General features: G+C 34.5%; 1 protein-coding gene across 2 annotated transcripts in view; it reads left to right on the top strand.

Annotated features, from left to right (window-relative positions):
• The window catches only part of LOC136042939 (uncharacterized), a 65,243-nt gene that overhangs the window by 30,557 nt on the left and 16,523 nt on the right, over positions 1-18,163 (top strand). For both annotated transcript variants that reach the window (XM_065727855.1, XM_065727859.1), the window contains exons 4-7: positions 1,324-1,450; positions 2,893-3,047; positions 15,868-16,062; positions 17,383-17,624. In XM_065727855.1, the coding sequence (XP_065583927.1) occupies positions 1,324-1,450; positions 2,893-3,047; positions 15,868-16,062; positions 17,383-17,624 (719 nt within the window). The remainder of the gene's footprint in view (positions 1-1,323; positions 1,451-2,892; positions 3,048-15,867; positions 16,063-17,382; positions 17,625-18,163) is intronic.

The following is an 18,163-nucleotide window of genomic DNA, read 5'->3' as shown; positions in this document are numbered from 1 at the left end:
AAACCGGGGCAGACAGACCGACAGACAGACAGACTGACAGAATTTGCGATTGCTATATGTCACTTGGTTAATACCAAGTGCCATAAAAAACGATGTTTAGATATTTTTTTCTTTTGCGTGTGTGTGTTTCTTTTTAACCACCCAGAATCATACAATGGTGAAAAATTCTAATACAATTTGTGCAATCCAGAAAAAATAAATTCCAGGCTATGCTCGAAATAACCTATACACTAGGTGTGTCGAGTCAGTAATATAACTCTAGAAATAGACTAGGAGATTGATTAAGGACTGTATAATAAAATGAGCAATTGTATTTCTAAGAATGTCAAAGCAAATTTACATATATAGGAAAAGAATTAGAGTAAAAAGAAATAATACAAATATCAATTAACCTCGAACCTCGTAACCTCGAAGGATTGCTGACGTTTGTAGTTCTGATAATCTACATAACTATAAGTATATCTTGAGAAGAATTTTGGAATTATAAAACACAAAAGGAATTCGAAACTCCTTATTCACATTACTAAGAAAGTCAAAATAAAACCCGAATGCTTCGATTCTTTTAGATTCTTCTTTTGGTTGTTTGAGAATTGTAAAACTTTTAAGACAGTGTCAAATTTCCATCAGCGTTTCTTCGTTGAACCATGAGGATAAATATGCAAAACAAATTTATTAAATTAGACAAGACTTTTCGTCTGTAAAAAATTGAAATTAAAATTTTGTTAATACCCAAAGACAACCCAACCTTCAAAGGAAACTACACAATCTTAACCTGTTTAGTATTATAGGGTCGTGGTTTATTTCTGCTAATTTCTTTCCCACGTTTCTTTTTTTTTGGCACCTGCTATTACCAAAACCGCATAACTGTATATGAAGGTGTTTCCCATTAAAAATTAAGTCCCTGATTTAAATTAAATTAAAAAATTCAATTGAATTTAAATTAAAATTAAAAAAAAATATTAAATTAAAATTTCCCAAAGACAACCCAACCTTCAAAGGAAAACTACACAATCTTAACCTGTTTAGTATTATAGGGTCCCTGATTTTTTCTAACTTGTTCTAGATTTTTCTTTTACTTAATCAATTAATTTTTTAAGCTTTTAAGTTAAGCTTAAGTTTTTTTTTTAGTTTCTTGAGTTAAGTTTTTAATTTTTTAGCTATTTAAATTTTTTACTTAATCAATCAAAACAATTAGATTAGATTTTCACTGTTTGTGGTACGTAAAAAAAAGGATGGTGTGCTGAGTTCAGTAATTTGGGATAATAATTAACAACATTTCGTCATAAGTCTTGAAGTTCCAAGATTTTCACCTTTTCTTTGCAGCCCGATATTGGAGACCGAAGTCCATTTGAATTCATATTTGAATTTTTGCCCGAAGATGGATCTGAAAGAGTTTTAGTTATCGAGGATCTCAAAGTGAATAGCTTCATAATGCAACCTAAAACTGAAGGTAATTTACTAAGCCTTTCATCACATTTTCCCCTCAATTTGCTCTACTAAATTTTGGCTCTAATATATTTCAATTAAAATCTAAGGCTAGGAATTGCATCAAAGCAAAAATTCATTAACTTAAAAGGAACAGAATTGATCCGTATGAGAACTAAAGCAACAAATCTTTAAAAAAAACTTTTACGTTTAAAAGTCAATCCAAAGATTGGTATCGTTAGAGTGAGGGAGGAGGGGACACAGAGAGAGACGGATGACACGCAAACTGACAAAGGAAGCGAAACGGGAAGATAAACACGCACATATGCAGAGAAAGTAAGAGAGAGAGAGAGAGAGAGAGAGAGCCAGAGTGAGTTTAGGCAGAGTATACCAACATGATAAAATATTTTTTTTCTAGCCTTCTCAAATGAGCTTAATGTCAGGGAAAAGAGAAATATCATTTTCCTCAAAACCGACAAGATTTAAAATTTTTTAACAAACAAAATCTGTTTTCTTGTATTCACAATAAATTTAAACATCAATAAATTCAGATAAAACATTCGATGTTTATAATATTTTTATAAACATCGTGTTTATAAACAATATATATATATATATATATATATATATATATAAATATATGTATATATATATACATATATATACATATATATACATATATATATATATATATACATATATATATATATATATATATATATATATATATATATATATATATATATATATATATATATATATATTATTATTTTTTCGCTTGTTTTGTGTATGTCACCATGGCATAGTTGGGCTTTCGTGTGAATAAATCTATCTGGCTATCTATCTATCTATCTATCTATTGTTTACATATATATGCTATAATATGTACGGATTCATTGTGAACATTCTTCAATTGCATGTAATTCAATATAACTACTAATCGCCCAGTTTCATCGATTGGAAAGTCTAAGAAACGCTCAGCCATTACCTAGTTTTTTTTTAGTTTTTTTTTTGCAAATTCAAAGCACACTGTTTACATTGGTATGTAAACAGTACATTGTACATTGGTAACATTGGTATGTAACATAAAAACTGTCCTAAATTAAGTTTTTCAGACAACCTTTTTTCGACACAAAAACAAAGCCCTGTAAATAAGAATTAAAAATTCTGCTTATTTTTTACCAGTTCTATGATTAATTTCATAATTTTTGTTTCAGTATTTAATATTTATGTTTTAAAATTTGTTAATCTTATAGTTTATTTAGTTTTACGCTTGTTTGTTTTATATTTAATTTACATTTTATACTATATTATTTTAATACTTTCATTTGTGTTTGGTGTTACATATATTCATACTTATCGTAGCATTTGTCTAACTTTAGTTACAGGTCATATTTTTATCATAAAGCTTGTTTTCAGAAATTACTGAATCATTCAAAAAATAAAAATAAATAAACTCGGTTTCAGGTCATACTCTAGAATTAGTAAGCAAGACTCTGAAAGCTCTTGCGCATTGGCACGCAGTTGGCTGCGCTTTTATTAGGGAAAATGGATGCCCCCCGCTAAATATGGAGTTTTTCCGAGAGAAAACGGTCTATGACAGTATGGGAGACAAGGATAAGGTAATATCCCAATTTTTTCTTATGGACTTCCCAGTTCCCAGCATTATCTTTAAGCAGCAATGCACATAAGAAATTTTTTTTCACACGAAAGTAAAGACCTATATCTCAAATTAAAAAGAAGAGGAAACGATCCTGGAGAGACGGCAACTAAGTCATGACGGATTTAACACCTATAAAGGCTTTGGGTAAAATTAATTAGAAAATCGTAAGGGACATGATAGTTTTTGCTAGAGGCTGAATAATTTTATTTCAACAACCGGTTTAAAGACTATGAGTAGCAAAAATTCATATTTAGCCCCTTCAAGGGTCTGTTACTGCCATCCGACTTCCTCTAGTCCTTCCTGATTTGTTTTTGTTCCTCTCAACTTTCCTTAGGCTATTATGATTTACTTTAGCACTTTTCCGATGTTGTTGACCTCCAAATTTCTTAGACCCTTTCGACTCCCTTTGTCATTTTCCAATATTTATAGTCCCTTACATCTTCCTTTAATTCGTTTGAGCATTTTTTAGCCCTTTTGATTTCCTTTATTGCATCCTGACTTCTTCTAGCCCTTTGTATTTTGTTCTTAATTTCTTTTGACATCTCTCAGGCTATTCCGACTTAAAAGTCCCTTTCTAAAGTTCTGATCTCCTTCTACTTCCTCAAGTCCCTTCGAACTTTCTTTAGTCCCTTCCAGCCGGCAATGGTTCTGGTCTTTGTGGCGCCCATGGCAAGATCCTTATTAGTGCCATGCCCTTGTCTCCCAAAAATTTTCAGGACAAATTTTAACAAAATTCTCCAGTTATTTTAATCTGACTTTTCACACTTATATATTTGTTTGATTATTTGTTTTAAATTTTGTGCCCCTAACATTTCTGCACCTAGATCAAATGCCCCTTTTGCCCCCTTTTAAAACCAACTCTGCTTCTGACTCGCTTTTCCGCCTTCAAACTTCCTCTAGTCCTTCCTGGTTTTTTAGTTCCTTTTAACTCCCCTTTGCTTATTCTGACTTACTTTGATTCTTCTCCTAAGTTCTTGGTCCCCCTCTGTCTTTCTCTAGCTCCTTTGAACTTTTTTTTAGTGCCTTCTGAATTCCTTTAATGCCTTCCAATTTTCTATACTCCCTTATCGCTTTTTCTTAGTTCCTTCCAGCTTTCTTTAGGCTATTTTGACTTTCGTAGTCCATTCCAACTGTCTTTAGTTCTTTTAACTTTTTTTTAGTCTCTTCTGACTTTTTCTACTTGCTGTCGGCTTCGTTTCTGACATTTTTTAGTTTCTTACAACCTCCTTTGTCTATTCTGACTCACTTTAGTCATTTTCCGACGGTCTTCGTCTCCTCAAACTTCATCTAGTTTCTTTAAAATTTCTTTAATTTCTTCCGACTTCTTTTACTACCTTAGGACTTCCTCTAATCTCTTATGGATAGGATTGCACTGGAAAAGATGGTTTTCTGTCATGTTAAGCACCTTTTTTGGATTATTTTTGACAATTCAAACGCTTCATCTTGCATCGGAAATTCATTTTTTCTGCAAACACTGCCAGTGCCGGATGTAGGATGGGTTTCTCCTCCTTAAACGTAATTAATAGCGCCACTAATTACGTGATCATGTTGCCTCTGCATGCACCTTCTTAGTCTTTATATTCTTGAGTAGAGGTTCACCTTCATCATCCTATGATCTTCTTATTCACCATGATGACTAGTATAGATTTCTGTTATATCCATTTGACTAAAAACTTTGTCATCTTACTCATTTAAAAGTGAGCAACCATGGGGGTCTTTATCCATCTGTAAAAATATATATGTGTTGAATTTTTACTATTGAATTTAAAATTGAATTTAATTTTAGTTATTTTTAGGCTTATATTAGAATGTGATCGGAGAGGAGGGGAATTTTGCGACTCTGAGGAGTTCTAAGATGATTAAAGTTGAAGTGGAGCATGTGTGCGTGTGTCGTGGTTCTTGAAAAGATGAGCCATCATTATTAATGAAAATTTCACTTGAATAAAATGATTACAGATCTTTGGGAATACATGGATCATGCTGATGGAGTTTGCGCAGCTGTGCTTACTTTTTCTATGGACAATTTTGGGCACCCATCTGGTCCCTTTGGTCCCACTTGGTTTATTTCCTTTGATTTTTTGTTAGCCTTTTGTCCGACTCCCTTTACTGCCTTCCGACTTCCCATTGTCCTTCCTGACTCTTCTAATTTGTTCCAACTTCCCTCAGGCTATTCCTACTTACTTTAGTCTCTGTCTGATGTTTTTGGTCTCCTCCAGCCTCCTCTAGTCCATTTGAACTTTCTTGTCCTTTTTGACTTCTTGTGCTGCTTTCCGACTTCATTTAGTCTTTTGTGACCTTTTTTTAAGTTCCCTCCAACTTCTCTTTGGCTAATTTGACTTGACTCAATCGTTTTCTGGCATTCTTAGGTCAATAAAACTTTCGGGGATTTTCAGGAATTTTTATTTGAGCTAGTTCCATAATTTTTTAATCACTTGAATCTATTACTTTGCTCAAAATCGAAAAGCAATTCTTTTTAAATCAAACAGTTCGTGGTAACGCACTGTAGTAAAGAGCAACCCGGCTCAATAATAACCAAAACTCTAAAAAATGACAGTTTGATACCAATAGTTACATCAAAAGAATTCCAGAGCCTGAGAATATTTGCCTCATTTTAGAAAATAGGAGAGAACACCCCTTAAAAGCCATACAATATTAACAACAATCACACCATCAGATTCCGCGTATCAGAGAACCATTTTGCAGAAGTTTCAAGCTCCTATCTACAAAAATGTGGAATTTCGCATTTTTTGCCAGAAGACAGGTCACGGATGCGTGTTTTTTTTTTCAGGGTTTATCTTATCTACTCAGTGGTCATAGAATGTCGCGAGAGGGCTCATTCCACTGGAAAATAAAAGTTCTTATGCCCCTTTTAAGTGACCAAAAAAAACTGGAGGGCACCTAGGCCCCCTCCCACACTCATTTTTTCTCAAAGTTGCCGGATCAAAATTCTGAGACAGCCATTTTATTCATCATAGTCGGAAAACCTAATAATTATGTCTTTGGGGACTACTTACTCCCCGACAGTCCCCGTGGGAGGGGCTGCAAGTTACAAACTTTGACCTGTGTTTACATATAGTAATGGTTATTGGGAAGTGTACAAACGTTTTCAGGGGGATTTTTCGGTTTGAGGGGGGGGGAGAAGTTAAGGGGGGTAAATGGGAGGATCTTTCCATGGAAGAATTTATCATGGGAGAAGAGAATTTCAATGAAAGGGGCGTAGCATTTTCTAGTATTATTTAAAAAAACAATGAAAACATAAATATGAAAAGTTTTTTCCACTGAAAGTAAGGAACAGCATTACAACTTAAAACGAACAGAAATTATTACGCATATGAGGGGTTTACCTCCTCGTAATACCTCGCTCTTTACGCTAAAGTATTTTTAGTTTTTTCAACTATTTATTCTACGGCCTTTGTGATTCAGGGGTCATTCTTAAGGAATTGGGAGAAATTTTAAGCTTTAGTGTAAAAAGACAGGTATTGACGAGGGGGTGAACCCCTTCATATACGCAATAAAACATACGAATATAGAAGTTTGTTACGTTAATTCGTAAGTTACGTATATTTTTTACTAATGAAAACGTTCGTAAAAAATTAAAAGTTTTAGTTGCCTCTTTAAGTAATCAAAAAATTGGAGGGCACCTAGGCCTCCCCCCTCACTCCTTTGTCTCAAAATCCTCCAGAAAGTTATTTAGCCAAAAGAAATTAATATGCAAATTTCGTTTTAATTATTTATGTGCGGAGAGACAAAATCCAAACATGCATTAATTCAAAAACATCCTGAAATTAAATAAAAAAACTAGTTTTTTAAATGAAAGTAAGGAGTGACATAAAAACTTAAAACGAACAGAAATTACTCCGCATGTAAAAGGGACTTTTCCTCCTCAACACCCCTCTCTTTACGCTAAAGTTTTTTGCTGTTTTAAAAAGTAGAGTTAAGAGAAAGAGTCAAACTTTAGTGTAAAGAGCGGGGCGTTGAGGAGGAAAAGCCCCCATCATATACGGAGTAATTTCTGTCGTTCTAAGTTTTAATTTCGCTCCTTACTTTAACTTAAAAAAAATTGTTTTTTTATTTAATATCTACATAAAAGGCTGATTTTTTTCACTATTTTTATGATCTGTGTCGGTTTTTATTTACCGCTGTGTCTAATTTCCTGTTTCCTGCTATGTGTTTGTAGCCTTCTCTGCAAAGGATTACTCTCATAGTCCTACATAGCCAGATTAGAGTTTTTTGAAGAATTGGAGTAAATGATTTTGATGGAAGTATAGTATACAGAAACAGATACAATTGAAAATATATAGCAAAACCAGGAACGCAAGCGTCAAAAAAATTGGTGAGACTATTCACAAAGTTTGTTAATCTTATGCTTCTTGATTTCTTTGAAATGATTCAGGAAAACTCGATCTCGAATGCCAAATTCTGGCTTTTTGAAAATTTTTCTTTCTTTATTTTATAAGTTTGACAGTTATATATTTAATAAGATATAAATTTATTTTATAGTTTTTTAATAGTTTTAAAAAGTAAAGTTGAGAGAAAGAGTCAAATTTTAGCGTAAAGAGCGGGGTGTTGAGGAGGGAAAAGCCCCTTTAATATACGGAGTAACGTTTTGTTAGTTTTAAGTTTTAATGTCGCTCCTTGCTTTCAGTTAAAAAACTTTTTTTTTCATTTAATTTTAGAAATATAATGGCACGAAAACGAAGCAAGAGTATATGTACTCTTCTGTATCAAAATGAACTTCATGCTAAGAATTAATTCCTAAAGTCATCACGCATCGATTTGCTTGACGTCTTAAAGGCAACTTTATTCCTCGACAAGGTAGTTTTTATTGCATTTGGTATTTACCAAGTTACATATATACCGATCGCAAATTCTGTCGGTCTGTCCCGGTTTTGCTAGTTTAGGCACTTCCAGGTAAGCTAGGATGGTGCAATTTGGCAGGCGTATCAGAGACCAGACCAGATTAAATTAGAAATAGTCGTATACCCTAATTTGACCATCTGGGAGGAGTGGGGGGGGGACGGTTAATTTGGAAAAATTAGAAAAAATGAGGTATTTTCAACTTACGAATGGATTTGACTTACGAATGGATCTTAATGAATTTTGATATTCAGAAAGACCTGGTGTCTTAGAGCTCTTATTTTAAATCCCGACTGGCATTTATGTTATACCGGCTTTAAATAAGCCTCTTATTTTCCTTTTAAATCAATCCATTGGTTCTTAAAATTTTGTTAGAGCTCATACCATATGAGCTCTTGGTTCTTGGCTCTTCTGACCTCGTCACAAGTGCCATATGAGCTCTTAGCTATTGTTATTTTCCAAACCCGTATAGACAAATCTTGATGTTTTATAAACTGGAACTTATGCGAATTCCCTACATTTTTTCCAAGCAAAATTCCCTGCTCTCGAAGCTTAACTTTATAGAAATAAAATGTCTTTGGATATTTATATACCTTAGTATTATATCTTCGACAACCTAACCGAAATTTACAACGCAAAACTTAAGCAAAACAAACCAAAGCATAATTTATCACATATTTTTGAGAAATAATACTGGAAGTCTTGATATTGAAACAGAAGTTCCCGTTTTTATTTTTTTTTAGAAAATTCACGGTTTCTATATCTATTATTTTCTAGATATTTCATTCTATGAAAGTTAAGCAAGAAGACATGAACTCTTCTATATCAAAGAATAAAACGTACACTAAGAAACAGTATCAAAACTTCTATATCAAAGAATAAAACGTACACTAAGAAACAGTAGTTAACACAAAAGGCTGCCATTCCAAAAGGCTGCAAAGGTAGGATGTTTATTAGAGTAAAATGGATTAATAATTATTTCATGGCTGCTATAATAGACATAAAACGCAACATCTAGGCCATCTTTTAATCCGTGTTATGTACCCAGCCACTAGTCCTAGAAAATCAGAGACGGCTCTTTCGAATGGAATCTAGCCGCTGAAACAAAAACATTGCAGATAAAGATTTTAATGATCCCTCTGTACACAAAGTACTTATTTCAGATTTTCTCTAATTACATGTTAACCTTTTAAATAATAACCTATGATAGTCACAACGCAGCTGTAAACATGATACTGCCACAACTGTGACCCATCGATCAGAGTTGGTGCAACATTCCACGGGACCTTGACACTGGACGTCTAGTTAAACTTTCTATACTCCAGTTTGGATTCCCATCTATATGCCAAATTGTGTCTATTTCGTGAGAAAGTCTTAGAGAGGAAAGAATTAAAACATATATTTGATGGTCTATCAAACAGATCGTGGTAACGAACTGTAAGTTGGGAGCGACACGGCACAATAGTAGCTGAAACTAAAAAAAAAATGGAATTTTGATATCAATAAAAATATCAACAGAATTGGCTTATTATGCTGATTCCAAATATATAACATTTATTAATCTTAGTATTACCCATAAGAGACTACAAGCCTAAGCGAATTTGCCTGATTTTTGAAAAAGAGGCTAAACCTCCACTAAAAGTCAAGAAATCTTAATGAAAATCACACACCACCAGATTCAGCATATCATAGAATTCTACTATAGATGTTCCGAGGGAATCGTCCGAGGGAAATTTTCTGCTCGTTTGGACTTCCAGTAAATAATTTACATGGAAGGGGGATTTTCGAAGTAAGCGGGAAAACTATTTGAACTGAAAGTCTTCTTCAAATGATAGTATGCTAAAGAGAATTTTTCAGGCTGAAGCTTCTTTAAGAAAGTTTACGAAGGGGGGGGGGATTTTCAGCGAGGATGAAACTGTCTGGACGAATTTTTATAAGGGGCAGGGGTATTTCATGGGAGCAACTTTCCAAGGAGGAGTGTCTCGTGAGGGAAGGGAAATTTCTATGGAGCGTTAGCCAGGTTTACCGGCATCATTTTAAAAACCATCAGAAATTAAACAAAACAAAAAAGTGTTTCAACAGAAATTAAGGAGCAACATTAAAACTCAAAACAAACATAAATTATTCCATATAGGAAGGGATTGCCCCTCCTCAATACCTTACTATTAATGTTAAGTATGCCTGTTTGACCGAATTTTTTAAGAACAACTCCTGAAAACCAAAATCCCTTTCTTTACTAAAAGTGCAATACCACCTAAGCCTACTGAAGTACGATTTTTGACATGTAGGTTGTGCCCTGGAAATGAATAAAGCAAAAGAGACTGACTTACACAAAATAAAGTTTCACATAGCCCTACGACATCAAACTGGGAGAAACAATCATCTTGTAACTATAGTATATCTAGATAACTTGATGTCAAATGGACATTCCAAGAGCATAAATACAAACATTGGTAATTCTCAATTGACGAAAACTCATATAGAGCACGCAGACAAACCCTTTTTTTTTGCTTTAAGTGGGTTATAGGAGAATAACAACCTCAATTTTAATTTTTTTTTTCAATCAATCGGGTTTAATTAAAAAAAAGGAAATAAGTAAACTTAAAGTACCCTGCTCAGTGACAAAACTCACGTTGAGACCCATAGACATAAAAGATTCTTCACTAACACGCATTACGGCTCCCACTTCACTATTCGACACAACCACACGCCTCCTCATTATAATTTTTTTTAAATCTTAACCATAGGTTCCTTCCTCCCTCCCCGGACGTACAACCACCTCACCTGAATATTCTAAAAAAATCTAAACTTCATCTAATTTAAATTATCTTTTTTTTTATCTTTCACTTATTGACCTTTAACTAAATATTTATTTAAATTATTTTTGAAAGACCCGAGGGATTTCCTACATGTCAGCTCTTTTGGAAGCATGTTCCACACTTTAGCACATGCTACATCCGGGGAAAAATCTGAACGTACTGCTGGAGTTCGTCTCACTTGAAGGTCAAAGGCAGAGCGCTTGTTTCGATTATGTTGTTCAGATATCAACCGAAACAGATTGTGGAAGGGAGATGGAAGTAAACCGGATAAAAATTTTAAAACAAAAACTGAGCACGACAGACGGTAAAGGGAACCAATGGACAGATAGTCGTCTACATTTCCAATAGTTTTCAATGCACGCTTGTGGATTGAGTCAAGTCTCTTCAGGGGTGATTTGAAGGTTGACTGCCAAATTATGGCACAATACTGCAGGTGAGGTTTCAGAAGTCCGTTGTAAAGTAGACGAAGGGTTTTTTGAGGAAATACGTGCTTCAGTTTCCTGATGATGCCAAGATTGCGAGAGAGTTTCAGCTCCACAGCCTGGATGTGGCTTAGAAAGGAGAGGTTTTTGTCCAAGAGTACACCTAGATACCTCGCAAAACCCGTTTGTGTGCACCTGATCGTTCCTCTAGAAGTTGTAATTCCAGTTATTTCTGGATGAATAGTTCCAATCCTTGAAAAGACTAGCGCACACGATTTGTCGACATTTATTACAAATCGATTTGCATCCATCCAGAAGTAAGTTTCTTCTAAGACAATCTCTAGTTTTTTCTGGAGTGACGTCATGCCAGAGTCACAGGAGGCCATTGTAGTATCGTTGGCGAATGCCAGCAGCTCACTAGAGTTGTTGTCATTATTTGAAGTGTCTTCACCGCAGCAGAGTTTGCAGCACCGTGAGGTCCTGAAATTTGGGTTCAGAACACGACTTTGGTCATTCACATGAATCAGAAATAACAGTGGACCTAGGATCGATCTCTGTGGCACACCAAAATTTACCACGATATCGTTCAACGGATCTCCTCCTATGTACATGCGCCGATTGCTAAGGTAGGACTGGAACCATTTCAGTGCCTCTCCTCTAACGCCGATTTGTTCTAGTTTACCTAGTAGAATTCCATGATCCATACTGTCGAATGCTTTTTTGATATCAAGTAAAATAGCAGCTGGCAAAAGTCCCAGGTCAAGAGCTTTGTTGATAAATAAGCTCAGTGACGTCAGCGCATCTTCAGTTGAATGTCCTGGTCTGAATCCAAATTGTCGTTGGTTGAGGAATCCCTTCGCTTCGAGAAAAGAGTAAAGTTGATTCTTCATAGGTTTTTCGAAGACTTTGGAAAATACCGAGAGAATTGAGATGGGTCGAAAGTTAGATGGGTCATCTTGAGGGCCACCTTTATGGAGAGGTACTATTCGTGCTTTCTTGAGGAGTGATGGAAATACCCCTTTCCGCAATGAGAGGTTTATCAAATGTGTTCAATCATCAAAGCAAATGAATCCTGTTCAATGATTCAAGAATCAAGGGTAATTCCTCTAGATAAATAATCTTCAAGGCTATATTTTCCTACTTCAGACCCGGCCATCTCTTACCAGTAAGAAAAGAAAAAAATATGCATAAAAGAGAAAAAAGAAAAAAGAACAACAAAAATAAATAAAATAAAAGCAAAAAGAAGCAAAAAAAAACAAAAAAAAAACAAGAAATATACAAATACAAAAAGCACTAATCATGGCATCTGAGGCTAAAATACAGTCAGCAAAAGAGCGGGTTTTCTTGACAGCTGACCCTACGCTAGGCTTTGCCAATATCTGACCCTGATCTTACCACGCATTTTGCCAATCATAGTCGTCTTTTGCTGCGTTCAAAATGTCCCGGAGATGTTTTCTTAAAGACTCCGATACAAAACACCAGTTCAAGCAAGTCCACCTTTTACTTTAAACACTTTTTGGGCTACATCTTTTCTAGAAAATTTAACGATGATCGGAGCTACTCCGATCATTTTCTTCATGCGATGTAGTCGGATTATTCAAGCGTAGACGGTATACTTTACCTAAGACAAAAGACGAGAGCTCAGTCACAGACATTTTGCTATCTATAACGTGAGATATTGTCGTAAGAGTGTCTACACCAGGTATAAAAAAAAAAAAAAAAAATAAAAGACTATTAAACACGGACTCTTGATTATAATCATAAAGCTTTTTTGTATTCGACTAATTCTCTCCTCCAAATTCTCAATTTGAGTTCTCAGACTTCTTGGTGCCTGCTCAATTTTTGCAAATCTTGAATTAAACTCGAGCGATACTGAATTATAAACCTGGCTGACTATCAGTTCAGTAGCCACTTTCAGTGACCTTGCCTCATTGAACTTTTCAGTCACTTTCTTCGTTATATTTTCCAGCAGACCCCTTTTTGTCTTCTCCAGCTGGTCTTCAGTTGCAACTAATTGCTCGTAAATTGGGACAATAGTTGAAGAAACTGGGTTAGACCCTAATTTAAAGTATCTTGTTATTAGAAGTCGATAAACAGAACAAAAAGACTTATCTTTGAGTGAGGGCCGAGCCCCCCTAGTTCATCCAAGTGGATTCCAATCCGACCTATGTAAAGTCTGCCCAAAAGACTTTTGTGCGTAGCACTGAACAGCGCATGTGTTAATAAACAGGGCCTACAAATTGCCAATTTCACAATAAAATAATCCTCTAAATATTAAAAACTTCAGTCCCAATTTGTAAAACGTATTTCTATAATTAAAGTTCCTTCGCACCGAAACAATTAATTCAAAGCAGTAAGTAGCTCAGATCATGAACAATATAGAAATATAATCCGATTAGTTTATATGTTGTCACCTTGAAAACTAGTTCGGAACTGTCAGAACAACTACGGCCAGTAGAACTGATCATTACGTACAATTTGATGATGCCACGACCATTTCTAATGATAGATGTTTTACACAGTGTCCTAGGAAGGCTACTGAAATAAAACATATTCTTGCTAATATCTCAATAAATAGAGATACAGGTAATTTGAATATTGACCCGATATATAGCATTCTTCTTAAAAGTGAACCAGTAGTTAAAATGGGTAATAAGGTTTTACAAAATCATTAGGGGATTATAATAAATAGAAGACCTAGGAGAATTGCATCAATAGTGGCCAATAATAGAATTATTTCGCAACAAAGTAATTAACTTCATGTTAATTTTATTTTATCCAGTTGCTTTGGTGTTCTCACAGAAGCAACTGTATTAGCTTTTGTGACCTATAGTCTTATATATATATATAGTCTATAGTTACGACAATTGTAGATATTGATATTGGTTGTTTTTTATTTCTTGGCTTCAAATTTTATTTGTTTTTAGATTATTTTAGCTTTTATCTTTGTTTTATCAGCATTGAAGACGCCTCGTTTCACACAGGGGAAATATCCGCGTCGTTTTAGTTTTTATCTTTTCTTTCTACTGGCCGTAGTCCCGTCTGTTTATTCATCGTTGAGGTTTCTCCCTACATTCTTCGTCATGTAGATAAAAACAGAACAGTCCTTAATTAGCCTACAGAAAATAAAATATAGCTCTCAAAGATTTCCAACAGTCATGATATGGACAACTTTTAGCATAAAATCTAGATTTCCTAAAGAACTCAAGCAAACAAAAATTACAAATTTCATAGTTTTAATTAAAAAGTAATTAAACAACATACAAATTGACAGACTGATTTATAAGGCAACTCAGTAGTCGTATCAATTGATAATAATGTATATTTTTAACTGTGGTAATACACTTTAAAACTATTTACAACTAACCGCCAATAAACCACAATATAAAATCCCGAAATCCCGTTGTTCCTGCCTATAATGCAGAGGAATAAAAACTATAATGCAAGGTTATGAGGGTTGTCTATAACACTCACTACAGAGGCACCCATACCAGGGGCGAATCTCCATTATCTTTATTGGGGGGTGGGGTGGGAAGGGGGGTCCATATCCGGATAGTTAAGGGGCATGGGATATATAATAATTTTCTTCTCCGTATTATTGGGGGGAAACTGCTCCCTACTGCCCCCCCCCTCGAACGACACCCCTGACCTTTACATCAGGTTTGTCCACCAAATAATATTTTTCAGCAAAGCAATAATTTTTCAAAATTCTATAAATGTACGGAAACATAATAAGTCCTGTTATTTGAGCTATCTTTATAGATGTATATCCCTTAGATCGCGAAGAAATATTTTAAGTTTCAACTTCGCTTTTAACTTTCGTCAGAAAAACTTCATTTTTTACAAAGGTTTATAAACAAAATATGACTAATATTTGCTACATTCCTATCATAACTTTGATCAAGTCTGCGTCGTTCTGTTTCTTTCCTGCAATTTACCCTTTGTTATTCCGACCACTTTTAACACTTAGATTAATGCCCAAGTCACACAACAGTCCAACCCTTCAAATATAAGTTAAACAAATGAAAATATAGGAAAATGGGTATAATACTCGGGGTTTATAAACAAAATATGACTAATAATCGTTTTTTTATGAAATCTAACAAATGAAATACTCGATTTATTAAAAAAAAAAAAAAACCTGAAATAATTCACTTTTCATTAAAAATCAAACAGTATGGATAAATAGTAAATGTTCTACCTTGACGGAAACAACATGGTTCAGTGTTAAGGTTGTTTTACCACAATTCTGTTTTATGAAATTACATCTTTACATCTCTTTTAAGATTTTCATACCGATAGGAGTAATGCTATTTTCAGTTTCCATCTTTTTAATTTCAAAAAATCATACTTTTAAGTCATTACCCTGTTTGGTCAATCACTGAAATTATAGTTGAAAGCTGAAGATAGCCAAATCACCGATTACACCGGAAACACATTATTGTTACTATACTCGCGCGTTTTTTTTTGCTTTTATCAGTATAACTGTAAGGCAGCTTGGTGATAACTTCTGGGATAGCATTGTTCCTGGGGACTGATGACAGACTTGGTAATTCCTGATGGTGGTATCAGATTTTAAAAGCGTTGCTTTGGTCGAAATGATAACATACTCGTTTCTTTGTTCTTCTTCTTACTTTAATAAAAAAAACGGATTTCTATAATTATTAATTTTCTATTAAAGTTTTTTGAAGTCCTGAGAGAAGTTTTAGAAAGATCTGGAGAAAATAAACTGGCAGATATATTTAAGAACAAATACTTAAGAAGTGGAAATGTCTTAGAAACCCCAGTTTTTGGCACAAATGGTGTATTGGAAACAATTGTTCACGGGGATTTCTGGAACAATAATATCTTGTATAGAATTTCTGAGCCAGGAAAGGTAAGACTTTAAATTATTTTTAAACCTTATCAGGGTCCTTCTGGTGAATGAAATTAATATAAAGAAAAAAGTTTGTTAGATTGTTGAAGCCGCAAGAGGCCAACACATTGGTAAATATTCGTCTACCATCGCTCTCTGTCCGAGACCTACTCTTTTCACCTCTCAAGAAACTCTACAGGGCTTTTAGGTCATACCCATACCGACCTCGGTGTAATCATTTTACGCTGTTACAATTATTTTGAGAATGAAGAGGGGTGGGAGACCAAAATAAATAAAGGAAATGTAATTAATGAGTTATCTGAATGCTTGAAATACATAAATGGGGCATTTACGTAGTATCTGCATATTTCTGTCTTTAAAAAGCTACCCTTTTTGTTGTTAATTAGGGTTTCACTATTTAGCAAACTCCAGTCTAACTGCAAATCTCGCTGATCATAGCCAAGATTTATAGACAAGAAATATAATTTACAGAGAAGAAAGTTGTACTTTCAGAATTATCCCTTAGTATGACTGCGCGAATTTAGGATATAATCATATTGAATATTCTAAAATTGCAGAACAAAACCTGAGCTGTAACCAAAGTTCTAGTCATTATGATCAAGTACCACAATCTAAGAAAATGATAACTGTGAACTCGACATAAGGCATACGATAACAAAAAAAGAAAAAAGAATCCAATTCAGCTTTGTGAAACCTGCGGAAAGATCTTTTTTTTTAGACTTAACTTTGAGTAGGATTTTACATAGAGGGGGTTCTGGCTGACTAGTACCTGACTACGCTGCTTACTTGAATAGCATATAGCCCTTGACAATACGGGATGTATTAGTGCTTAGTCCTTGAACCTTGATTGTAATCAGAACGACTTGAGGTGAACATTTGGGTTTATTTGAACTCGATAGAAACATTGACTGGTTAAGGGCTTTGGTGAAAGCTGTCGTATCTCTCCTATGTGGAGGATGGGATAGACCGTGTGTGCTCCACACTTGAAATGAAACGTGTGAAACTGTTTGAATTATTCACTGAACAGCTCAAGAAACATTATGGAAATGCCTCGGATTGACTTTTTTGGACTTAATTTGGATCTAAGAAGAAAAAAGACAAAACAAAAAAATATTGATCAATCCTTAGACATGGCTTTGACTTAGCTCAAGAGCAGGCTCTTTTCTTTTTTTTTAATACGTATTCTAGACCATAGGTTCGGAAGCGCAGTGGATTAATGCTCTACGTGACATAACGGGCCTAATATTTAGAAATGGAAATTCCAAAATCAGAACAGGATTTTTTTTTTACCTCGCTCTGTAATTAGTTTTCTCTTTAAAGGTTGAAGATCTAATGATGATTGATTTTCAAATTTCGCGCATTGGGCATCCTTGTGAAGATCTGGGTTTCTATCTGTTTGGCAACACAACTGCCGAATTTCGGGATATGCACCTCACTGATCTACTTCAAGATTATTATAAAGAAGTTTGTAAGGTTCTGGTAATTCTTGGACACAATGTAGAAGAAGATAATGGCTACTCTTTTGATAATTTTCTTGATGAGTGGAAACAAAGACTTTTAAGGTATTTCATATATCTTTTTTTTCACCTTTGTCTTCAGAACATGTTATATGTAAAAATACTTCTTAGATAAATAGGTATCTTAAGAGATAGAACTTCCAAATCGAGTACAGTAATTTCTGGCAAGTGAGCTGAAGTTGCACCCATAATTATTAGCTTGGTGCCTTTTTTACCCAGCCATGATTGCATTTCAAATAATTTTGGTCCAAACGGTTAGGACTATGACCCAAATTGAACTTCCTTACATGACACGGGCATGACTGTATCCATCCTGTCCTAAGGAGGTGGATCTTGAAAACTACTTATTTAGGTGTCGCTTAGCCAACTTTACTTAAATATGAGGAGGAAAAAAAAACTTAAAACATGGTATTGGTAGTAAAATAAGACATGTCCCTACTTTTCTCCAGTTTTTAGGCTTTAATTTTTGGTTTACTTAATAGTAAAACATTTTTTGGCTATCCTTAACTACAAGAGCCTCAAAGTTTGGCAGACTCACGAAGTCTTATGAGTATTATTAAAAATCAACCGTTTTCGATTATTTT

The sequence above is a fragment of the Artemia franciscana genome, chromosome 2, assembly GCF_032884065.1.
Source record: "Artemia franciscana chromosome 2, ASM3288406v1, whole genome shotgun sequence".
In the NCBI taxonomy this organism is placed as follows: domain Eukaryota; kingdom Metazoa; phylum Arthropoda; class Branchiopoda; order Anostraca; family Artemiidae; genus Artemia; species Artemia franciscana.
The sequence above is the reverse complement of the archived record's forward strand: the minus strand, read 5'-3'. Positions and strand labels throughout refer to the sequence as shown.